This window comes from Salvelinus alpinus, chromosome 11, assembly GCF_045679555.1.
Source record: "Salvelinus alpinus chromosome 11, SLU_Salpinus.1, whole genome shotgun sequence".
In the NCBI taxonomy this organism is placed as follows: Eukaryota; Metazoa; Chordata; class Actinopteri; order Salmoniformes; family Salmonidae; genus Salvelinus; species Salvelinus alpinus.
In genome coordinates this window covers 69,846,658-69,872,498 of record NC_092096.1, presented here as the reverse complement: position 1 = coordinate 69,872,498, position 25,841 = coordinate 69,846,658, and the positions used below count along the sequence as shown (strand labels likewise).

At 40.4% G+C, this 25,841-nt stretch overlaps 1 protein-coding gene across 3 annotated transcripts; it reads right to left on the bottom strand.

Moving 5' to 3' along the window:
- Nucleotides 1-223: 223 nt before the first annotated feature.
- On the bottom strand, nt 224-25,116 carry LOC139534731 (mucin-2-like). 3 transcript variants are annotated; one of them, XM_071334132.1, is made up of 16 exons: nt 24,942-25,108; nt 22,413-22,481; nt 19,398-22,306; nt 19,207-19,268; nt 18,973-19,121; nt 13,766-18,772; nt 11,109-11,524; nt 10,777-10,841; nt 10,513-10,697; nt 5,183-5,589; nt 4,837-4,901; nt 4,573-4,757; nt 2,587-2,792; nt 2,395-2,456; nt 2,161-2,309; nt 224-1,915 (listed from the first exon to the last, which is right to left on the bottom strand). In XM_071334132.1, exons 1-16 carry the CDS (start codon nt 24,943-24,945, stop codon nt 1,824-1,826), a joined length of 10,032 nt encoding a protein of 3,343 aa, XP_071190233.1. In that variant the 5' UTR covers nt 24,946-25,108; the 3' UTR covers nt 224-1,823. The 3 variants fall into 3 exon arrangements, with proteins under 3 accessions (XP_071190233.1, XP_071190234.1, XP_071190235.1); XM_071334133.1 differs by lacking the exon at nt 13,766-18,772 and having other exon boundaries at nt 24,942-25,116; XM_071334134.1 differs by lacking the exons at nt 4,837-4,901; nt 5,183-5,589; nt 10,513-10,697; ... (6 more) ...; nt 22,413-22,481; nt 24,942-25,108 and adding an exon at nt 3,037-3,514 and having other exon boundaries at nt 4,573-4,696.
- Nucleotides 25,117-25,841: the final 725 nt, after the last annotated feature.

The following is a 25,841-nucleotide window of genomic DNA, read 5'->3' as shown; positions in this document are numbered from 1 at the left end:
ACTGTATCGGAACCAGATTGTGCTGTCATCATTTACTGTATCAGAAGCAGGGTTGGGGTCAATTCGTTTTTTTTGGAATGTGCTTCATTTAAACTCATTCATTAAAACTCCATTTAGATTTGGACACAGCAGAATTTGAACTGAATGTGAATTGACGGAAGTATAATTTCATGCATTTCAAAGGAATTTAACATACAACACTTATCACCACAAACAATCCAGATGATATTTAGCTTGATTATAATTCAAATGAGTCCAACAGTGTTTATGTTATACATAGCATTGGTAATCACGACCCAAACATCGTAACTATGTTTTGTCATACCCGTGGTATACGGTCTGATATACCACGGCTGTCAGCCAATCAGCATTCAGGGCTCGAACCACCCAGTTTATAATATAATATAAATACTACGGATACATTATAAATATGATAATAGGTACAGTACTCACACACACACACACACACACACACACACACACACACACACACACACACACACACACACACACACACACACACACACACACACACACAGTATAATCCTATTAAATGCAAGGAAATAACAGACAAAATGTTTCCTATCGTTACACTCTTAGTTTTTCAGAGATATTGTACGCTTTACATCTACAGTCACCGGTTAACCTGAGCGATTATTATGAAATGGCATCTCGTGTTAGTCTGGCGAAAGAAACACATCTTTGATGTCGTCGGCACGTTGCATTGAAAACGAAGGTGCTGCGACTTCAAAGTGGCTACGTTGGTATCACCTTTTCAAATTGAAAGAATCATGAACCTGTTTGTCTATCTCTAGTTGGGGCGAGGCGAAGTGACTAGGAAGCGAGGGGCATTTTGCAAGCAAATATCTCGCATGTGAGAACCAATCAAAGCTCGATCTTTGGGAGAGCGAATATTGCACCAACAAACTAACTGCTGTCTAGACCAGTGGTACACAACACTCCCTCACTGTGTACCACGTGGGCCTGTGGGGCTGATCTAGTGTAGTCTTGTTGTTCCAGTTTTGTAAAGCCAGATAGTTAGATAAACATCACAATTGGAGCCATACTGAACCTTGTCATACAATCCACTCATTTAGTCAACAAATAGTAAACACTACAATGGACTGAATCTCAACGACAGTAAGACGTATATTAAAGATTGTATAATTCCAGAAAAAGCGTACAACCTTAAACTGGCACAATATCAGGACCATTGATAACAGAATTACATTAATTGGTATAATAGATAGTTATACATGATGAAGACTACATTGATAATAGTTTAAATTGTTGAACATTTTACTCCAAAGGGCCTTAATTTAAATCAGTTATCCAGGTTTCACTGGTTAAGTCAAAATATATATAAATACATATTTATAAATATATTATATAAATATAATATTGCTCTCATTAGTTTATATCAGCAACAGAGTGATTAAATGTTTTTGTTCATATCAGCATCAGAGTGAATCAATGTTTAAGTTCATATCAGCAACAGAGTGAATCAATGTTTTAGTTCATATCAGCAACAGAGCGAATAAAAAATAAGTGCATATTAAATTCAACATGCTTTGTCATTGCATGGAAATAACATTGACTTATGATGGAAACCCATGCACTTACACATTTTGACTGAAAATGCATTAATTATATCACATTGTTGTGTTCAATGGCCACATATACTGTATCTTATGTCAGCTAACAAGACTTCATTTCATTTTTGGACACTATTCAAATCATGGGTGGAATTTTGGTAGGGGTTGGAATGTGTGGGAAGTTCTCAAAGTGAAAATGTGACTACCAAGTGGGCGTTACCACTGAGACTAATGCTGGCTTGACAGTAGAAGCGACACAACCACCAGAAAGAATGCTGTGAAGAGACTGGTCTTGCTGCTTCCTCCACTTGAGCTCACAGCTGGGATGGAAAGAGAAAAAGGAAACATGATCAAATGTAAATAGGACGAGTGTTTGTTGCCCTGTAATGTGATTAGTTAGACAGCTGATTTGCTAAATACAACTGGAACGCAACTGATAAATGATTGATTCATGTACAGATAATGGCATATGATACAATGGTGAACAAAATACAAGAAATATATGTCAGACAAAATATTTATTTAACTGATAATAGAATACAATTAAATAAATAAATATGTTAACCTGTGACGTAGACTGTCATTGGGGTGGGGTCAATGTTGAAAGCTGTGATTTTTTGGGCAGCATTTATCAAAACAGTGCCAATCTCCGTGGAATTTGGGACAGAGGAGGAGCTGAATGCTACATTCATAGTATTGATGATGGATCCAGAGCTGAGAACAAATGAGAGATAACATGTTAGATAGAAAGTGAGATCAATTTAAATCAACATACAAAATGTAATGCAAAAGAAATCACCTGAATTCTGTCACCGTCAAACTGTTGAAAGAGGTGAAAGCTGTTCGATAGAAAGGTTCAAGCTGGAAGGAAAAACAAGAAACAGATTAATTTTAAACAAACAACTTCCTGTTGATTAAAAGCTGACTATGTGACTGTATTCTACCCCCTGACATTAGGACATTCACATCTTCATTGTTTTGGGAGGCTCACCTGAGTTTTAATCAGTAATGCTCGGGTTTGAAAGGCCTGAGAAGATGGGTTTGATAGGTCAGAGGTAAACGTCTCTCCTCTGGACCGGAACACCACAGTCACCTTAGTGAGTGCCACAGCGGCAGTTTCAGTGGTTGTAGTTGTGATGATGGCAGTAGTGATGACAGGACTAGCCATTGTAGTTATGTTGGCATTTGTGGTGGGCACTTTGAAAAAAGAGCAGAAAAGTTACTGTACAAGCTAATGGTTTGTCTATGCACATCTATGCTGTACATGTCTATATACAGAAACTTTGACCTTTTACACATTTTGTTAGGTTACAGTCTTATTCTAAAATTGATGAAATTGTTTATTTCCATCATCAATCTACACACAATACCCCATAATGACAAAGCAAAAACTGGTATTTAGAATTTATAACAAAATAATCAAATGAAATATAACATTTACATAAGTATTCAGGCCCTTTACTAAGTACTTTGTTGAAGCACTTTTGGCAGCGATTACAGCCTTGAGTCTTCTTGTGTATGACGCTATAAGCTTGGCACACTTTTATTTGGGGAGTTACTCCCATTCTTCTCTGCAGATCCTCTCAAGCTCATTCAGGTTCGATGGGGAGAGTTGGTGAAACTCTATGTTCAGATCTTTTCAGAGATTTTTGATTGGGTTCAAGTCAGGGCTCTGGCTGGGGCACTCAAGGACTTAAAGAGATTTGTCCCAAACCCAGTCCTGCGTTATCTTGTCTGTGTGCATAGGATGTTGTCCTGTTCGAAGGTGAACCTTCACTACGGTCTGAGATCCTGAGAGCTCTGGATCATTATGCTCTGTGATCTGTGCCTTGACACAATCCTGTCTCGGAGCTCTACGGACAATTCCTTTGACCTCATGGCTTGGTTTTTGCTCTGACAAGCACTGTCAACTGTGGAACCTGAAATAGACAGATGTGTGCCTTTCCAAATCATGTCCAATCACTTTAATTTACCACAGGTTGACTCCAATAAAGTTGTAAAAATATATCAAGGCTGTCAATGGAAACAGGATGCACATGAGCACAATTTCGAGTCTCATAACAAAGGGCTGAATACTTATGTAAACAAGGTATGTCCTATGCACATCTATGCTGTACATGTCTATATACAGAAACTTTGACCTTTTACACATTTTGTTAGGTTACAGTCTTATTCTAAAATTGATGAAATTGTTTATTTCCATCATCAATCTACACACAATACTTATTTAGGCCTTTAAAAAAAATAAAAAAAAATAATAATAATTCTGTTTTTTAATTGTAATACATTTGCAAAAATGTCCCAAAAACTGTTTTCACCTTGTCATTATGCGGTATTGTGTGTAGATTGCTGAGGATTTTTTTTTTTTTTTAAATCCATTTTAGAATAAGACTGTGAAGTAACAAAATGCTGATAAAGTCAAGGGGTCTGAATACTTTCCGAAGGCACTGTAAGTAAAATAGAAATATCAACTACCTAAATTATTGGAAAATATCAAATCTGAAATGTCATACACTACCAACTACAAGACGGATGGAAATTATAGCCTACTTTCTCATCCATATTTAATTTTACTTTTGTGCAAAAAAAGTTGTGTGTAGTTCCCGTAGTTAGCAACATGGCAAGAAACTGAATTAGCTACTGAAAAAACGAATTAGATATTAATTCAGTTCAACTACCACCAAGATTCTGCAAAATGTAGTTACATTATTAGTTGAACTAGATGTACAGTTGTAAGATCTTAATTTCATTACCCTGTTGTAGGAAAACTTTCAAAAGTTTCTGTTGCTGCAGGATTATATTCCTGCTATAGTAAACTGTCTCAAATTAAGATCCACCATCTGTAGTTCACTACTTCCCAACACTGGGACCCATATAGACTGTAGAAAACCATTAAATGTAACACTCAGATTTTATTCAACACTGTAGAATTTGCTGTTAATAGATTGTTTTCGTTCACCCATCTGGGTTTACTCACCTTTAACAGTGATGGTGGTAACATCCACAGAGAGATTGCCAAAGGTAATGTTTGGATTGGTCACAGCCTCTTTCAGTGTATTGCTAATGTCAGTAAGCTCAGGGACAGATTGAGTGGAGGTCTCATTGAACACTAGTTGGACCTCTGCCTGTGTTTCTGCATCCATACGGGAACGGAAAAAAGGTCTGCAAAAGGTCATAAAAGGTCATGAACTGTGGCATGCCAAAGGTTAAAAGAATAGAATAGAATATAATGGAATATTACGTGAATCCAAGAACAATCGTCCGGATGAAAAGGATCCCATATTTTGCTTTGTAGATCACATCAAACTATAAGGAATGGTACAAACAGGAGAACATTTGAATGATTTAACACACACAAAAACATTATAAATTATATATATATATATATTCCTATCCACATAGTTAAGCCCTAGTTATTTAAGATAGACATTGGGGAATATAAATCAATCTGTAGTGATGGAGACTAATTGTCACCTGACAAGAACAAATAAAATATGTACTTTATAATATAGATTTTACAACAATCGCCATACATTATTCATGGTCATACACCCAATAAAAATAAACTCTGAATTTGAAGGACTTACCACTGCAGTAATAGTTACTGCAAGTTCTTGGAATTGTCTACTTTGAGGGTCATTTAAAGCTTCTACAAACACATGTTGTATGATGAAAGACACCAGTGGAGCAGGTTGAAGATGTGCAGTTGTTGTTGTAATTGTTGTTGTACTAGTAGTAGTAGTAGGTGTTGTAGTAGTGGCTGGTGCGTTGGTTGTTGTGGTAGTTGGAGCTGTGCTGGTAGTTGTTGACAGTGGTGATGCTGTCCTTAACACTGTAGTTGTGGGGGCCACATATGTAGTGGTTGTAGTTGTGGGCCTAGTTGTAGGAACGGTAGCAGGAACAGTGACAGGTTCTCCAGTTGTTGTGGTGGTAGCACCAGCCACAGTGGTAGTAACAGAAGTTGTAGGAGGAACAGTACTTGTTTCAGGAGCAGCTAAGTTCAAAAATAAAATGGACAATTCCACATCTCTTTAAGGCTGTGTGGCAGTGTAACGCGGTCATTGTAATAGATGGGAGTCTAACATGATGCTCTTATATTGACAACTAAATCATTAAACGTTGGGCGTTTATGTAGGCTTCCTGCAACATTTCACATGAACCACTTCAGCTGAAAACCATTTATAAAGTACACAGTACATTTGGAAATTCAGACCCCTTGACTTTTTCCCACATTTTGTTAAATTACAGCCTTATTCTGAAATGGATTAAATATGTTTTTCCCCTCATCAATTTTCACAAAATACCCCATAATGACAAAGTGAAAACAAGTTTTAAGAAATGTTTTGAAAATGTATCACAAATAAAAACTCAAATACCTATTTACGTAAATATTCGGAAGCTAAGAGACTCGAAATTAAGCTCAGGTGATGTCACACCCTGATCTGTTTCACCTGTCTTTGTGATTGTCTCCACCCCCCTCCAGGTGTCGCCCATCTTCCCAATTATCCCCTGTGTATTTATATCTGTGTTCTCTGTTTGTCTCTTGCCAGGTAATTTTGTTCGTTCAAACCTACCAGCTGTTTTCTTTTGTTCTTTTGTTTGCTATAGTTCCTGTAATCTAGTTTCCCCAGTTCTGATCATTCCTTCCTGCCTGCCTGCCGTGCTGTACCTTTGCCCCGCCTATCGGATTACTGACCTCAGGCCCTTTACTCAGTACTTTGTTGAAGCACCTTTGGCAGCGTTTACAGCATTGAGTCTTTTTGGGTATGTCGGTACAAGTTCGGCACACCAGTATTTTGGGAGTTTCTCCCATTCTTCTCTGCAGAACTTCTCAAGCTCTGTCAGGTTCGATGGGGAGTATTGGTGCAAAGCTATGTTCATGTCTTTTCAGAGATGTTTGATCGGGTTCAAGTCAGGGCTCTGGCTGGAGGCACTCAAGGACTTAAAGACTGGATTTGCCTTAACGAAAGATGTATCAACCCCTACAAACAATGTTGACGAATTATAAACTACATAATAATTCACATCTCTTGTTGCTGCAGGATCATTTTCCTGCTGTAGCAATCTGGCTCAAATTAAGATCCTATGTCTGTATGTACACTACTGTTCAAAAGTTTTAGAACACCTACTCATTCAAGGGTTTTTCTTTATTTTTGCTATTTTCTACATTGTAGAATAATAGTGAAGACAGCAAAACTATGAAATAACATATGGAATCATGTAGGATCCAAAAAATTGCTAAACACATCAAAATATATTTTATTTTTGAGGTTCTTCAAATAGCCACCCTTTGCCTTGATGACAGCTTTGCACACTCTTGACATTCTCTCAACCAGCTTCATGACGTAGTCATCTGGAATGCATTTCAATTAACAAGTGTGCCTTCTTAAAAGTAAATTTGTGAATTTCTTTCCTTCTTAATGTGTTTGAGCCAGACAGTTCTGTTATGACAAGGTGGGGGGGTATACAGAAGACAGCCCTAGTTGGGAAAAAAAGACCAAGTCCATATTATGTCAAGAACAGCTCAAATAAGCGAAGAAACGACAGTCCATCATTTTTTAAAGACATTAAGGTCATTCAGTATAGAACACTTCAAGAACTTTGAAAGTTTCTTCAAGTGCAGTCGCAAAAATCATCAAGTGCTATGATGAAACGGGCTCTCATGAGGACCGCCACAGGAATGGACGACCCAGAGTTACCTCTGCTGCAGAGGATAAATTCCTTAGAGTTACCAGCCTCAGAAATTGCAGCCCAAATAAATGCTTCACAGAGTTCAAGTAACAGACACTTCTCAACATCAACTGTTCAGAGGAGACTGCGTGAATCAGGCCTTCATGGTCGAATTGCTGCAAAGAAACCACTACTAAAGGACACCAATAATAAGACGAGACTTGCTTGGGCCAAGAAACGCAAGTAATGCACATTAGCCCAGTAGACATTTGCCCTTTGGTCTGGAGTCCAAATTGGAGACTTTTGTTTCCAACAGCCGTGTCTTTGTGAGACGCGGTACGGGTGAACGGATGATCTCCGCATGTGTATTTCCCACCGTAAAACATGGAGGAGGAGGTGTTATGGTGTGGGTGTGCTTTGCTGGTGACACTGTCTGTGATTTCTTTAGAAATAAAGCCACACTTAACCAGCATGCCTACAGCAGCATTCTGCAGCGATTCGCCATCCCATCTGGTTTGGGCTTAGTGGGACTATAATTTGATTTTCAATAGGAGAATGACCCAATACTCCTCCAGGCTGTGTAAGGGCTATTTTACCAAGAAGGAGATTGATTTGGTTTGGGATGAGTCGAACCGCAGAGAGAAGGAAAAGCAACCAACAGGTGTTCAGCATACAGTTGAAGTCGGAAGTTTGCGTACACTTAGGTTGGAGTCAATAAAACTCATTTTTCAACCACTCCACAAATTTCTTTTTAACAAATTATAGTTTTGGCAAGTCGGTTAGGACATCTACTTTGTGAATGACACAAGTAATTTTTCCAAAAATTGTTTACAGACAGATTATTTCACTTATAATACACTGTATCACAATTCCAGTTGGTCAGAAGTTTACATACACTAAGTTGACTGTGCCTTTAAACAGCTTGGAAACTTCCAGAAAATGATCTCAAGGCTAATTGACATAGTTTGAGTCAATTGGAGGTGTACCTGTGGATGTATTTCAAGGCCTACCTTCAAACTCAGTGCCTCTTTGCTTGACATCATGGGAAAATCTAAAGAAATCAGCCAAGACTGAAAGAAAAATAATTGTAGACCTCCACAATTCTGGTTCCTCCTTGGGAGCAATTTCCAAATGCTTGAAGGTACCACGTTCATCTGTGCAAACAACAGTACGCAAGTATAAACATCATGGGACCACGCAGCCGTCATACCACTCAGGAAGGAGACACGTTCTGTCTCCTAGAGATGAACATACTTTGGTGCGAAAAGTGTAAATCCATCCTAGAACAACAGCAAAGGACCTTGTGAAGATGCTGGAGGAAACAGGTACAAAATAATCAATATACACAGTAAAACGAGTCCTATATCGACAGAACCTGAATGGCTGCTCATCAAGGAAGAAGCCACTGCTCCAAAACTGCCATAAAAAGCCAGTCTACGGTTTGCAACTGCACATGGAGACAAAGATCGTACTTTTTGGAGAAATGTTCTCTGGTCTGATGAAACAAAAATAGAACTGTTTGGCTATAATGACCATCGTTATGTTTGGAGGAAAAAGGGGGAGGCTTGCAAGTCGAAGAACACCATCCCAACCATGAAGCACGGGGGTGGCAGCATCATGTTGTGGGGGTGCTTTGCTGCAAGAGGGACTGGTGCACTTCACAAAATAGATGGCATCATGAGGAAGGAACATTATGTGGATTTATTGAAGCAACATCTCAAGACATCAGTCAGGAAGTTAAAGCTTGGTCGCAAATGGGTCTTCCAAATGGACAATGACCCCAAGCATACTTCCAAAGCTGTGGCAAAATGGCTTAAGGACAACAAAGTCAAGTTATTGGAGTGGCCATCACATAGCCCGGACCTCAATCCCATAAAAGATTTGTGGGCAGAACTGAATAAGTGTGTGCGAGCAAGGAGGCCTACAAACCTGACTCATGTACACCAGCTCTGTCAGGAGGAATGGGCCAAAATTCACCCAACTTATTGTGGGAAGCTTGTGGAAGGCTATCCGAAACGTTTGACCCAAGTTAAACAATATAAAGGCAATGCTACCAAATACTAATAGAGTGTATTTAAACTTCTGACACACTGTAAATGTGCTGAAAGAAATTAAAGCTGAAATAAATCATTCTCTCTACTATTATTCTGACATTTCACATTCTTAAAATAAAGTGGTGATCCTAACTGACCTAAGACAGGGCATTTTTACTAGCATTAAATGTCCGGAATTGTGAAAAACTAAGTTTAAATGTATTTGGCTAAGGTGTATGTAAACTTCCGACTTCAAATGTATATGTGAACTCCTTCAAAACCGTTGGGAAAGCATTCCAATTGAAGCTGGTTGACAGAATGCCAAGAGTGTGCAAAAGTGTCATCAAGGCAAAGGGTGGCTATTTGAAGAATCTCAAATATTAAATATATTTTGATTTGTTTAACACTTTTTTGGTTTCTACATGATTCCATATGTGTTATTACATAGTTTTGATGTCTTCACTATTATTCTACAATGTAGAAAAAAGTAAAAATAAAGAAAAACTCTTGAATGAGTAGGTCTTCTAAAACTTCTGACCGGTAGTGTGTGTACATATGCACGCTATCTGTTCTGTGTTTGCTTTCTTGATTCTTTTGTTCATGTAAAAAATATGTGTGTGTTTGCTCCCTCTGTGTACTGATTATTTGTTGTCTTATATTAAAAAAGTATCAAATAATTGCTCACAAAAACAGCTAGCTGCAGTAGTTCCATCCTTTCAGGTACCTGGGCCTTAACCCTAACCTGGAGTTGGTTTCTTGCTACATTTTGATTGACTGAGGGTTACATTTCTGTTTTGTATTTAGTTTTTTTTCTGACGTTTGGCCCCCCCAGTAGTAGCTACAACACTGCATGGCAAGAAGCGTAATTAGCTACTGTAAATACTAATTAGATATTAATTCAGTTCAACTACCACCAAGATACTGCAAAATGTAGTTACATTATTAGTTGAACTAGATGTACATCTACATGTAAGATCTTAATTTCATTACCCTGTTGCAGGAAAACTTTCAAAAGTTTCTGTTGCTGCAGGATTATATTCCTGCTATAGTAAACTGTCTCAAATTAAGATCCACCATCTGTAGTTCACTACTTCCAAACACTGGGACCCATATAGACTGTAGAAAACCATTAAATGTAACACTCAGATTTTATTCAACACTGTAGAATTTGCTGTTAATAAATTGTTTTCGTTCACCCATCTGGGTTTACTCACCTTTAACAGTGATGGTGGTAACATCCACAGAGAGATTGCCAAAGGTAATGTTTGGATTGGTCACAGCCTCTTTCAGTGTATTGCTAATGTCAGTAACCTCAGGGACAGATTGAGTAGCGGTGTCTCTGAACACTAGTTGGACCTCTGCCTGTGTTTCTGCATCCACATGGGAACGGAAAATAGGTCTGCAAAAGGTCATAAAAGGTCATGAACAGTGGCATGCCAAAGGTTAAAAGAATAGAATAGGATATAATGGAATATTACCTGAATCCAAGAACAGTCGTCCGGATGAAAAATATCCCATATTTTGCTTTGTAGATCACATCAAACTGTAAGGAATGGTACAAACAGGAGAACATTTGAATAATTTAACACACACAAAAACATTTCTTTATATTCCTATCCACATAGCTAATCCCTAGTTATTTAAGATAGACATTGGGGAATAGAAATCAATCTGTAGTGATGGAGACTAATTGTCACCTGATTAGAACAAATTAAAGATCTACTTTAAAATATAGATTTTACAACAATCGCCATACATTATTGATGGTCATACACCCAATAAAAACAAACTCTGAATTTCTAGGACTTACCACTGCAGAAATAGTTACTGCAAGTTCTTGGAATTGTGTACTTTGATGGTCATTTAAAGCTTCTACAAACACTTGTTGTATGATGAAAGACACCAGTGGAGCAGGTTGAAGATGTGCAGTTGTTGTTGTACTAGTAGTAGTAGTAGTAGGTGCTGTTGTAGTAGTAGGTGTTGTAGTAGTGGCTGGTGCGTTGGTTGTTGTGGTAGTTGGAGCTGTGCTGGTAGTTGTTGACAGTGGTGATGCTGTCCTTAACACTGTAGTTGTGGGGGCCACATATGTAGTGGTTGTAGTTGTGGGCCTAGTTGTAGGAACGGTAGCAGGAACAGTGACAGGTTCTCCAGTTGTTGTGGTGGTAGCACCAGCCACAGTGGTAGTAACAGAAGTTGTAGGAGGAACAGTACTTGTTGCAGGAGCAGCTAAGTTCAAAAATAAAATGGACAATTCCACATCTCTTTAAGCTGTGTGGCAGTACAACGCAGTCATTGTAATAGATGGGAGTATAACATGATGCTCTTATATTGACAACTAAATCATTAAACGTTGGGCTTTTATGTAATGCACATCCTGCAGCCTGTAAACAGGCTTCCTGCAACATTTCACATGAACCACTTCAACTGAAAACCATTTATAAATTACACAGTGCATTTGGAAATTCAGACCCCTTGAATTTTTCCCACATTTTGTTACGTTAAAGCCTTATTCTGAAATGAATTTAATACTTTTATCCCCTCATCAATCTTCACAAAATACTCCATAATGACAAAGTGAAAACAGTTTTTAAGAAATGTTTGAAAATGTATCACAAATAAAAACTCAAATACCTATTTACGTAAATATTCTGAACATTGCTAAGAGACTTGAAATTGAGCTCAGGTGATGTCACACCCTGATCTGTTTCACCTGTCTTTGTGATTGTCTCCACCCCTGTGGAGACATCCTGAATTGTCCGTAGAGCTGTGAGACAGAATTATGTCGAGGCACAGATCTGGGCCAGGGTACCAAAAAATGTCTGCAGCATTTAAGGTCCCCAAAAACACAATGGCCTCCATCATTCTTAAATCTAAGAGGTTTGGAACAGAAGGACAACCATCTCTGCAGCACTCCATCAATCAGCCCTTTATGGTCAAGAAGAAGCCACTCCTCAGTAAAAGGCACATGACAGCTTGCTTGGAGTTTGCCAAAAGCCACTTAAAGGACTCTCAGACCATGAGAAACAAAGGTTCTCTGGTCTGATGAAACCAAGATTAAACTCTTTGGATTGAATGCCAGAGGTCAAGTCTGGAGGAAAACTGGTACCATCCCTACAGTAAAGCATGGTGGTGGCAGCATCATTCTGTGGGGATGTTGTTCAGCGACATCAAAGGAAATATGAAAGGAGCAAAGGACAGAGATATCCTTGATGAAAACCTGCTACATAGCGCTCAGGACCTCAGACTGGGGTGAATGTTCACCTTCCAACAGGACAATGACCCTAAGCACACAGTCAAGACAACGCAGGAGTGGCTTCAGGACAAGTCTCTTAAAGTGGCCCAGCCAGAGCCCTGACTTGAACCTTTTGAACATCTTTGGAGACACCTGAAAATAGCTGTGCAAGGACGCTCCCCATCCAACCTGACAGAGCTTGAGTGGATCTGCAGAGAAGAATGGGAACAACTCGCAAAAAACAGGTGTGCAAAGCTTGTAGCATCATACACAAGAAGACTCAAGGCTGTAATCACTGCCAAAGGTGCTTCAACAAAGTACTGAGTAAAGGGTCTGAAAACGTACATGTAAATGTAATATTTCAGTTTATATATTTTTTTTAATCAGCAAACATTTCTAAAAAAGTTTTTGCATTGTCATTATTGGGTATAGTGTGTAGATTGATGATGAAGAAAAAAACATTGAATCAATTTTAGAATAGGGCTGTAACGTAACAAAATGTGGAAATATCCACGGGGTCTGAATACTTTCCGAATTCACTGTCGATGCTACCAACACAGGGTTAGTAGCATTAGAACCAGAAGAACTGTGGCATTCTGATACAGAACACTCACCTTATTAACAGCATGTGTATTATCAAATCAAATCAAATCAAATTTTATTAGTCACATACACATGGTTAGCAGATGTTAATGCGAGTGTAGCGAAATGCTTGTGCTTCTAGTTCCGACAATGCAGTAATAACCAACAGTAATCTAACCTAACAATTCCACAACTACTACCTTACACACACACACAAGTGTAAAGGGATAAAGAATATGTACATAAAGATATATGAATGAGTGGTGGTACAGAACGGCATGGCAGATGCAGTAGATGGTATAGAGTACGGTATATACATATGAGATGAGTACTGTAGGGTATGTAAACATAAAGTGGCATAGTTTAAAGTGGCTAGTGGTACATGTATTACATAAAGATGGCAAGATGCAGTAGATGATATAGAGTACAGTATATACATATGAGATGGGTAATGTAGGGTATGTAAACATTGTATTAAGTGGCATTGTTAAAGTGGCTAGTGGTACATTTTTACATAATTTCCATCAATTCCCATTTTTAAAGTGGCTGGAGTTGAGTCAGTATGTTGGCAGCGGCCGCTAAATGTTAGTGGTGAGAGCACGAGCAGGCAAAACAGCTGAAATGTACGTAATTTGTTGTTGTTGTCGACCTACCAGTGATGGTTGAAGGGAGTTCTCCAGGTGTTGTCAATGACCCACTTACTGATGTGATGGGTGCAGCTGTAACCGTTGTTGTCGATGCACCAGTGACGGTTGTAGTGAGTTCAACAGTTGTTGTTGACCCACCAGTGACAGTTGAATTGGGTTCATCAGTAGTTGTCGACACACCAGTGACGGTTTTAGTTGGTGGAGCTGTAACCATTGTTGTCAAAGCACCAGTTATGGTTAAAATGGATACAGCTGTAACCATTGTTGTTGATGAATCAGTGAGAGTTGTAGTGGGTGCAGCTGTAGTAGTAGTTGTTGATGCACCACTCATTGTTGACACACCGGTGACGGTTGCCGTGGGTTCACCAGTTGTTGTCGACACACCAGTGACGGTTGTAGTGGATTCACCAGTTGTTGTTGATGAATCAGTTTTGGTTGTAGTGGGTTCACCAGTTGTTGTTGATGAATCAGTGACAGTTGTAGTGGGTGCAGCTGTAACGGTTGTTGTCGACACACGAGTGATGGTTGTAGTGAGTTCATCAGTTGTTTTCGGTGCACCAGTAACGTTTATAGTGGGTTCACCACTTGTTGTCGACACACCATCGACGGTTGTAGTGGATTCAGCAGTTGTTGACGACACACGAGTGACAGTCGTAGTGGGTTCACCAGATGTTGTCAATGGACCAGTAACGGTTGTCGTGGGTTCACCAGTTGTCGATGAACCAGTTACTGTTGTAGTGGGTTCACCAGTTGTCGTCAACACACCCATGACGGTTGTAGTGGGTGCTGCAGTTGTTGACGACACACGAGTGACAGTTGAAGTGAGTTCTCCAGTTGTTGTCAGTGCACCAGTTACGTTTGTAATGGGTACTGCTGTAACTGTTGTTGTCGACACACCAGTGACGGTTGTAGTTGGTGACGCTGTAACCGTTGTTGTCAAAGCACCAGTTACGGCGAAAATGGATACAGCTGTAACCATTGTTGTTGATGAATCAGTGAGAGTTGTAGTGGGTGCAGCTGTAGTAGTAGTTGTTGATGCATCACTCATTGTTGACACACCGGTGACGGTTGCCGTGGGTTCACCAGTTGTTGTCAACACACCAGTGATGGTTGTAGTGGATTCACCAGTTGTTGTTGATGAATCAGTTGTGGTTGTAGTGAGTTCACCAATGGTTGTTGACCCACCAGTGACTGTTGAAATGGGTTCATCAGTAGTTGTCGACACACCAGTGATTAATGTATTTGGAGCCGCTGTAATCGCTGTTGTCAATGCACCTGTTACGGTTGTAATGGGTTCATCTGTAACCGTTGTTGTCGTCACACCAGTGACGGTGGCAATAGGTTCACCAGTTGTTATCGACACGCGAGTGATGGTCGTAGTGAGTTCACTAGATGTTGTCAATGGACCAGTAACGGTTGTCGTGGGTTCACTAGTAGTTGTCGATGCATCAATGACGGTTGTAGTGGGTTCAACAGTAGTCGTCAACACACCCATGACGGTTGTAGTGGGTGCTGCAGAGACAGTAGTTGTTGGTGCATCACTTGTTGTCAACACACCGGTGACAGTTGAAGTGAGTTCTCCAGTTGTTGTCAGTGCACCAGTGATGTTTGTAATGGGTACTGCTGTAACTGTTGTTGTCGACACACCAGTGACGGTTGTAGTTGGTGACGCTGTAACCGTTGTTGTCAAAGCACCAGTTACGGCGAAAATGGATACAGCTGTAACCATTGTTGTTGATGAATCAGTGAGAGTTGTAGTGGGTGCAGCTGTAGTAGTAGTTGTTGATGCACCACTCATTGTTGACACACCGGTGACAGTTGCCGTGGGTTCACCAGTTGTTGTCAACACACCAGTGATGGTTGTAGTGGATTCACCAGTTGTTGTTGATGAATCAGTTTTGGTTGTAGTGGGTTCACCAGTTGTTGTTGATGAATCAGTTTTGGTTGTAGTGGGCTCACCAATGGTTGTTGATGAATCAGTGACAGTTGTAGTGGGTGCAGCTGTAACGGTTGTTGTCAACACACCAGTGATGGTTGTAGTGGGTTCACCAGTTGATGTCAATGCATCAGTTACGTTTGTAATGGGTACAGCTGTAAAATTTGTTATCGACACACCATCGACGGTTGTAGTGGATTCAGCAGTTGTTGACGACACACCCATGAGGGTTGTAGCGGGTGCTGCAGTAACAGTAGTTGTTGATGCATCACTTGTTGTCGACACACCAATGACAGTTGAAGTAAGTTCACCAGTTGTTGTTGATGCTCCAGTGACGTTTGTAATGGGTAGTGCTGTAACCGTTGTTGTCGACACACCAGTGACAGTTGAATTGGGTTCATCACTTGTTGTCGACACACCAGTGACGGTGGCAATGGGTTCACCAGTTGTTATCGACACAACAGTGATGGTTGTAGTGGGTTCACCAGATGTTGTCAATGGACCAGTAACGGTTGTCGTGGGTTCACCAGTTGTCGTCAACACACCCATGACGGTTGTAGTGGGTGCTGCAGAGACAGTAGTTGTTGGTGTATCACTTGTTGTCAATGCACCTGTTACGGTTGTAATGGGTTCATCTGTAACCTTTACTGTCGACACACCAGTGATGGTCGTAGAGGGTTCACCAGATGTTGTCAATGGACCAGAAACGGTTGTCTTGGGTTCACTAGTAGTTGTCGATGAACCATTTACTGTTGTAGTGGGTTCACCAGTTGTTGTCAACACACCCATGACGGTTTTAGTGGGTTCTGCAGTAACAGTAGTTGTTGATTCATCACTTGTTGTCGACACACCAGTTACGTTTGTAATGGGTACAGCTGTAAACGTTGTTGTCGACACACCAGGGACGGTTGTAGTTGGTGACGCTGTAACCGTTGTTGTCAAAGCACCAGTTACGGTTAAAATGGATACAGCTGTAACCATTGTTGTTGATGAATCAGTGAGAGTTGTAGTGGGTGCAGCTGTAGTAGTAGTTGTTGATGCACCACTCATTGTTGACACACCGGTAATGGTTGCCGTGGGTTCACCAGTTGTTGTTGACCCACCAGTGATGAATGTATTTGGAGCCGCTGTAATTGCTGTTGTCAATGCACCTGTTACGGTTGTAATGGGTTCATCTGTAACCGTTACTGTCGACACGCGAGTGACGGTCGTAGAGGGTTCACCAGATGTTGTCAATGGACCAGAAACGGTTGTCGTGGGTTCACTAGTAGTTGTCGATGAACCATTTACTGTTGTAGTGGGTTCACCAGTTGTCGTCAACACACCCATGACAGTTGAAGTAAGTTCACCAGTTGTCGTTGCTGCTCCAGTAACGTTTGTTGTGGGTGCAGCTGTAATCTTTGTTATCGACACACCACTGATGGTTGTACTTGGTTCACCAGTTGTTGTCAACACACCATCGATGGTTGTAGTGGATTCAGCAGTTGTTGACGACACACGAGTGGCGGTCGTAGTGGGTTCACCAGATGTTGTCAATGGACCAGTAACGGTTGTCGTGGGTTCACCAGTTGTCGTCAACACACCCACGACGGTTGTAGTGGGTGCTGCAGTAACAGTAGTTGTTGATGCATCACTTGTTGTCGACACACCAGTGACAGTTGAAGTAAGTTCACCAGTTGTTGTCAATGCACCAGTTACGTTTGTAATGGGTAGTGCTGTAACTGTTGTTGTTGACACACCAGTGACGGTTGTAGTTGGTGACGCTGTAACCGTTGTTGTCAAAGCACCAGTTACGGCGAAAATGGATACAGCTGTAACCATTGTTGTTGATGAATCAGTGAGAGTTGTAGTGGGTTTAGCTGTAGTAGTATTTGTTGAAGCACCACTCATTGTTGACACACCAGTGACGGTTGCCGTGGGTTCACCAGTTGTTGTCGACAAACCAGTGATGGTTGTAGTGGATTCACCAGTTGTTGTTGATGAATCAGTTGTGGTTGTAGTGGGTTCACCAGTGGTTGTTGATGAATCAGTGACTGTTGAATTGGGTTCATCAGTAGTTGTCGACACACCAGTGATTAATGTATTTGGAGCCGCTGTAATCGCTGTTGTCAATGCACCTGTTACGGTTGTAATGGGTTCATCTGTAACCGTTACTGTCGACACACCAGTGATGGTTGTAGTGGGTTCACCAGTTGTTATCGACACAACAGTGATGGTCGTAGTGGGTTCACCAGATGTTGTCAATGGACCAGTAACGGTTGTGGTGGGTTCACTAGTAGTTGTCGATGCATCAATGACGGTTGTAGTGGGTTCAACAGTTGTCGTCAACACACCCATGGCGGTTGTAGTGGGTGCTGCAGAGACAGTAGTTGTTGGTGCATCACTTGTTGTCGACACACCGGTGACGGTTGAAGTGAGTTCTCCAGTTGTTGTCAATGGACCAGTGACGTTTGTAATGGGTAGTGCTGTAACCGTTGTTGTCAATACACCAGTGATGGTTGTAGTGAGTTCATCAGTTGTTTTCGGTGCACCAGTAACGTTTATAGTGGGTTCACCACTTGTTGTCGACACACCTGTGATGGTTGTAGTGGTTGCTGCAGTAACAGTAGTTGTTGATTCGTGACTTGTTGTCGACACACCAACAATGGCTGAAGTACGTTCACCAGTTGTTGTTGATGCTCCCGTGACGTTTGTAGTGGGTACAGCTGTAAACTTTGTTGTCGACACACCAGTGACTGCTGTAGTGGATTCACTAGTTATTGTCAATGAACCAGTGACGGTTTCAGTGGGATCACCAGTTGTTGATGCACCACTCATTGTCGACACACTGGTGATGGTTGTAGTGGGTTCACCAGTTGTTGATGCACCACTCATTGTCGACACACTGGTGATGGTTGTAGTGGGTTCACCAGTTGTTGATGCACCACTCATTGTCGACACACTGGTGACGGTTGTAGTGGGATCACCAGTTGTTGATGCACCACTCATTGTCGACACACTGGTGACGGTTGTAGTGGGTTCACCAGTTGTTGTCGATAAGCCACTCGTTGTTATTGCACTGGTAAGAGTTTTTGTGGCTGCAAAAGGTAAGTAACAGAAAAAGGAAACACGATCAAATATGACGAGTGACGAGTGTTTGACGCCTGTAATGAGTGACGAGTGACGAGTGTTTGTTGCCCTGTAATGTAATGACACATGATACAATGGTGTACAAAATACACGGCATACAAACTGTTCATTTACCAGATAATGGGATATAATAAATACATGTGTTTACCTGTGCTGTTGACTGTCACTGAGGAGGGGTCAATGTCCAAAGCTGTGATGTTATGCGCAGCATTTATCAAAACAGTGCCAATCTCTGTGATATTAGGGACAGAGGGGGAGCTGAATGCTACATTTACAGTATTGATGATGGATCCAGAGCTGAGAATAAATGAGAGATAACATGTTAGATAGAAAGTGAGATCAATTTAAATCAACATACAAAATGGAATGCAAAATAAATCACCTGAATTCTGTCACCGTCAAACTGTTGAAAGAGGTGAAAGCTGTTCGATAGAAAGGTTCAAGCTGGAAGGAAAAACAAGAAACAGATGAAGTTTAAACAAACAACTTCCTGTTGATTAAAAGCTGACTGTATTACTGTACTCTACCCCTTTCTTTTGGACATTCACATCTTCATTGTTTTGGGAGGCTCACCTGAGTTTTAATCAGTAATGCTCGGGTTTGAAAGGCCTGAGATGATGGGTTTGATAGGTCAGAGGTAAATGTCTCTCTGGACCGGAACACCACAGAAACCCTAGTGATTGCAGCAGCGGTGGTTGCAGCTGTCGTGGCTGTGATGATGGCAGTAGTGATGACAGGAGTAGCTGTTGTAGTTGGGCTGGCATTTGATGCGCTAGCGATGGTTGTTGTGGGTGCAGCTGTAGCAGTAGTTGATGGACCACTCGTTGACGACACACCAGTGAATATTGTAGTGCGTTCACCAGTTGTTGTCAACACACCAGTGACGGTCATAGTGGGTTCACCAGGTGTTGTTGTTGACTCGGTGACGGTTGTAGTGGGTTCACCAGTTTCTGTCGATGCGTCAATGACATTTGTAGTGGGTTCACCAGTTGTTGTCGATGCGCCAGACACGGTTGTAGTGGGTTCATCAGTTGTTCTGGATGAACCAGTGACGGTCGGTGTGGGTTCACCAGTTGTTGTTGATGCTCCAGTGACGGTCGTAGTGGGTTCACCAGTTGTTGTTGACACACCAGTGACGGTTGAAGTGGGTTCACCAGTTGTTCCCAACCAACCAGTGACGGTTGAAGTGGGTTCACCAGTTGTTGTCGACACACCAGTGACGGTTGTAGTGGGTTCACCAGTTGTTCCCAACCAACCAGTTACGGTTGTAGTGGGTTCACCAGTTGTTGTCAACACACCAGTGATTATTGTATTGCGTTCACCAGTTGTAATGGGATCAGCTGTAGCCATTGTTGATGCACCAGTATTGGTCATAGTGGGTTCACCAGTTGTTGTCAACACACCAGTGATTATTGTATTGCGTTCACCAGTTGTAATGGGATCAGCTGTAGCCATTGTTGATGCACCAGTATTGGTCATAGTGGGTTCACCAGTTGTTGTCGATTCACCACTGACCATTGTTGTGTTTTCACTAGTAGTAGTTGATGCATCAATGTCAGTTGTAGTGGGCTCCCCAGTTGTGGTCGACGCAGCAGGGACTCTTGTAGTGTGTTCACCAGTAGTGGTCGATGATCCTCTTGCTGTTATAGTGGGTTGCCCAGTTTCTTTTGATGACTCAGTGATGGATGTATTTGGTTCCCCAGTTGTTGTTGATGAATCAGTGACGTTTGCAGTGGGTTCACCAGTTACTATCGACACGTCAATGATGGTTGTAGTGGGTTCACCTGTTATTGTTGATGAATCAGTGACGTTTTTAGTGGGTTCACCAGTTACTTTCGACACGTCAATGATGGTTGGAGTGAGTTCACCTGTTACTTTCGACACATCAATGATGGTTGGAGTGGGTTCACCTGTTACTTTCGACACGTCAATGATGGTTGGAGTGGGTTCACCTGTTACTTTCGACACGTCAATGATGGTTGGAGTGGGTTCACCTGTTACTTTCGACACATCAATGATGGTTGGAGTGGGTTCACCTGTTACTTTCGACACATCAATGACGGTTGGAGTGGGTTCACCTGTTACTTTCGACACATCAATGATGGTTGGAGTGGGTTCACCTGTTACTTTCGACACATCAATGATGGATGTATTTGGTTCCCCAGTTGTTGTTGTTGATGAATCAATGACTGTTGCAGCTGCATCCGTTGTTGTCAACAACACCGGTGACGGTTGTAGCGGCTTCACTGGTAGTTGATGAATCGGTAACGGTTGTAGTGGCTTCACTGGTAGTTGATGAATCGGTAACGGTTGTAGCGGCTTCACTGGTAGTTGATGAATCGGTAACGGTTGTAGTGGCTTCACTGGTAGTTGATGAATCGGTAACGGTTGTAGTGGCTTCACTGGTAGTTGATGAATCGGTAACGGTTGTAGTGGCTTCACTGGTAGTTGATGAATCGGTAACGGTTGTAGTGGGTTCACTAGTTGTTGCTGGTGAATCATTGTCGGTTGTAGTGGGTTCACTAGTTGTTGCTGGTGAACCAGTTGTATTTGTTGATTCAGTGGTGGTTTTAGTTGGTTCACCAGTTGTTTTTGTTGATTCAGTGGTGGTTTTAGTTGGTTCACCAGTTGTTTTTGTTGATTCAGTGGTGGTTTTAGTTGGTTCACCAGTTGTTCTTGTTGATTCAGTGGTGGTTTAAGTTGGTTCACTAGTTGTTCTTGTTGATTCAGTGGTGGTTTTAGTTGGTTCACTAGTTGTTCTTGTTGATTCAGTGGTGGTTTAAGTTGGTTCACCAGTTGTTTTTGATGATTCAGTGGTGGTTTTAGTTGGTTCACCAGTTGTTCTTGTTGATTCAGTGGTGGTTTTAGTTGGTTCACCAGTTGTTTTTGTTGATTCAGTGGTGGTTTTAGTTGGTTCACTAGTTGTTCTTGTTGATTCAGTGGTGGTTTAAGTTGGTTCACCAGTTGTTTTTGATGATTCAGTGGTGGTTTTAGTTGGTTCACCAGTTGTTCTTGTTGATTCAGTGGTGGTTTTAGTTGGTTCACCAGTTGTTCTTGTTGATTCAGTGGTGGTTTTAGTTGGTTCACCAGTTGTTCTTGTTGATTCAGTGGTGGTTTTAGTTGGTTCACCAGTTGTTTTTGTTGATTCAGTGGTGGTTTTAGTTGGTTCACCAGTTGTTCTTGTTGATTCAGTGGTGGTTTTAGTTGGTTCACCAGTTGTTCTTGTTGATTCAGTGGTGGTTTTAGTTGTTTTTGTTGATTTAATGGTGGTTGTAGTGGGTTCACCAGTTGTTGGTGGTGAATCAGTGACGGTGGTAGCGGTTCACCAGTTTTTGTCGATGCGTCAATGACGGTTGTATTTGGTTCACCAGTTGTTTTTGATGACTCAGTGATGGTTGTAGTGGCTGCGGCTTTAACAGTTGTTGTTGATGCGTCAGTGACTGTTGTATTGGTTGCGGATGTAGGAATCATTGTAATGACCACTATTGTTCAGAAAAAACAGAGGAACATTAATTTCATTAAAATAATAACAATGACATGACATATATAATCTAAAATGTCTAATTCTGTTGAATACATGTCCCTTACCCATTAAAAGGAGCGCTGTTGATGTAACTTGGTATACACTCATCTTATGTATTCTTTGAGAATTATGATCTAAAGACATAAATATACAATAAAATGGATTTGGTTAAAGCACAACAACTGTTCAAAATGAAAGAGGTAAACTAATACCATGAAAATATGACCTACAGTGCCTGTTATGTATTAGCTACCTCCACATATAACCTGCTCCATCACTAGCTCAACACAAATATATCCAAATAGTACATGATTTCACTAATCAAATCAGATTCCCACGTCAGTCAATACCCAAATAAAATAAAATACATATTTTGCAGATGTTATAGCAGGGGCAGTGACATGCTTATGTTGTTAGCTCCAACAGTGCAGTAATACTTAACAATACAAAACAATAAACATGACCCCCCTCCCAAAAAAGAAAGAAAGAAATTAAGAAATATCAGAATGAGCCGTGTCAGAGTCCGGAATATGTAATCGTATGTATAGACAGTACGGACAGCATTTGAATAGAAAAGGTGTGTACAGCAGTAGTTATATAGGATGAGCCTAGAATAAAGTACAGTTCATAACCTCCTCCTCCAATTCATCCAAAGTGAAAAAACTGCCCCCTATCCCTAAAAAGATATACCGCAAATCAATTTTTCTGGACACTGAAAGAAGTCAGCCTAAGTATTTTGGTTTCATATTGTTAAGACATTCCAGGAGTGGACTTTTAACAAGCAGATTATGGATGAATACTTTTTAAATCTCTAAATACAAAAACATATATGATTTCTTTTGCATTTTTTAGTTGTTGCATTTTTCCAAATGTTATATTGAATAAAAAAGTTGACAACATATAAACAATTCCCTCAGTAAAAGTCTGATGTTATCTATAGATAATCACACAAACTTTGGTAATCACACCCTGATCTGTTTCACCTGTCTTTATGCTTGTCTCCACCCGCTGCAGGTATCGCCAATCTTCTCCATTCTCCCCAGTGTATTTATACCTGTGTTGTCTGCTTGTCTGTTGCCAGTTAGTTTTGTTTCATGAAACCTACCAGCGGTTTTCCCCATGCCCCTGTCTGGTTTAGTTCCTGATTTCTTGTTTTTCCCAGTTTTGACCTTTCTGCCTGCTCTGACCCTGAGCCTGCCTGCCGTTCTGTACCTTGCCACACGACACTGGATTATTATAATTATTATTACTATTATTATTATTAAATTTCAGGTGCAATTTAAACGTAGGCCACTAGCAGTGTATGTGCAAAGTTTTAGGCTGATCCAATGAACCATTGCATTTCTGTTGAAAATGTTGTTTCAAGACTGCCCAAATGCGCCTAATTGGTTTATTATTAACTTTTCCAGTTCATAACTGTGCACTCTTCTTATACAATAGCATGGTATTCTTTCACGGTAATATCTACTGTAAATTGGACAGTGCAGTTAGATTAACAATAATTTTTGTTGTCTGCCAATATCAGATATGTCTATGTCCTGTTAAATGTTCTTGTTACTTACAACCTCATGCTAATCGCGTTAGCCTACGTTAGCTTAACCGTCCCGCGGTGGACCCACCGATCCTGTAGAGGTTTTTAATGTGTGGGGGTACAGGTTAGTTGAGGTAATTTGTACATATAGGTAGGTGTAATGTGATAATAAACAGCGAGTAGCAGCAGTGTAAAAACAAAGGGTGGGGGGTCAATGCAAATAGTAAGGGTGGCCATTTGATTAATTATCCAGCAGTCTTATGGCTTGGGGGTGAAAGCTGTTAAGGAACATTTTGCACCTAGACTTGGCGCTCCGGTACCGCTTGCCATACAGTGTTTGTTTACATTTACTTTACAAAATTGGAAAAACAAGCATATATTTTGCATCTGATGGGCTACGACAGTTGAACTAAGCTCATGGGGCATTTATTAGTTATATTCTTTAAAAATCAACAGGTTTATATCATTCATTTATAGGTCAACAAATGGATGTAGCAACTGCAGTTTGATCCTAAACCCAAAATACAAGGTTTAGGAGCACCAGAATAAAACAAAATAAGATTGAGATACAGCCTACATTGGATCTATATGAATCCTAGTTACTTTTGAAGCTCATCTACATTTTCCTAACTTTCTGTGACACCATAGGTTTGCATACTACTGAGGCTGAGGGACAGTGAAGAAATCATTATAACTATTATTATCTGGGGGATTTTTTTTCTTCTAGGGGCACTGGTGCTCCCAAATAAACATTTCAGGGAGCACAGCAACATATGTAGGAGCATATGTCCCTAAAACGGTAGCACAATGTAGATCCCTGATAAGTAGATGCATTTGTTTAATTTCAGCCTGTGGTGGATGGCCATAAAAAAACAAAATAAGGTATCTGAGATATTCTATGAAATAACGTCATGAATCACTTCAAAGGTATTGTACTTATACAATGCATAAGGACCCTTTTCTATATGATTGACAGGAAATGTATTTCAAAGTGAGTTCACAGACGGATTTTTTTTTAAATAGTACAAATGTGGCTTATTATAATGAATATTCAAATACTTACCCATTATTGTGAAATAGAAATTCTGTTGATTCTAAAATGTCTTATTGGTTGATTTTATAATTCCGTAATACATATATGACTAGAGCTACATACAAGTTCTATGTATCCAGTATCTATAGTGCAATATTCAGAAGTTAAGGAGTAGTTTGTCTTAGAATCCGTGGTGCACCCTTAGATGACTTAATCTTGACTGTGGGCACTTATATAAGTTAATGTGGTATGACGCGATATGAGGTACTGGAGTGGTGACCAATCTGTTCCTTGTCTCATGTCTACGATGTATTGTTAATGCATTCCTTTTAACTGCCAAGACCTGTTCTCTACTTCCTGTTCTCTAGACCTGTTCTCCAGCAAAACAGAAAGCATATTGTGACATTAGGGATGCCAATCAATAAATACATTAGAAAAGTAACACATGAAAAACACTACTTTTGTCACAGTTAGTTTGCACCTATTGTATAAAATCAGATGTCCTAGAATCCAGGCATGAATATTATATTACAATACAAATTAATCCACTAAACATTACAAACGTAAAGTTGGCAGCATCTAAATTAAAGTGTCTCTCCAGTCTTCTGTTCAGTTCCTTCATCACCTGATGTAAAAACTCAACAATCTCTGAAGGACCAAATAAAACCAATTAAATCAAACCGAATTTTATTGGTCACATACCAAACAAATCAAATTGTATTTGTCATATCTGCCGAATACAACAGGTGTAGACCTTACAGTGAAATGCTAACTTACCATCCTTTAACCAACAATGCAGTTAAAAAAAATAAAAATACAAAAAAATAAGAAATAAAAGTAACAAATAAGTAAAGAGCAGCAGTAAAATAACAATAGCGAGGCTATATACAGGGGGTACCGGTACAGAGTCAATGTGCGGGGCCAAAAGTT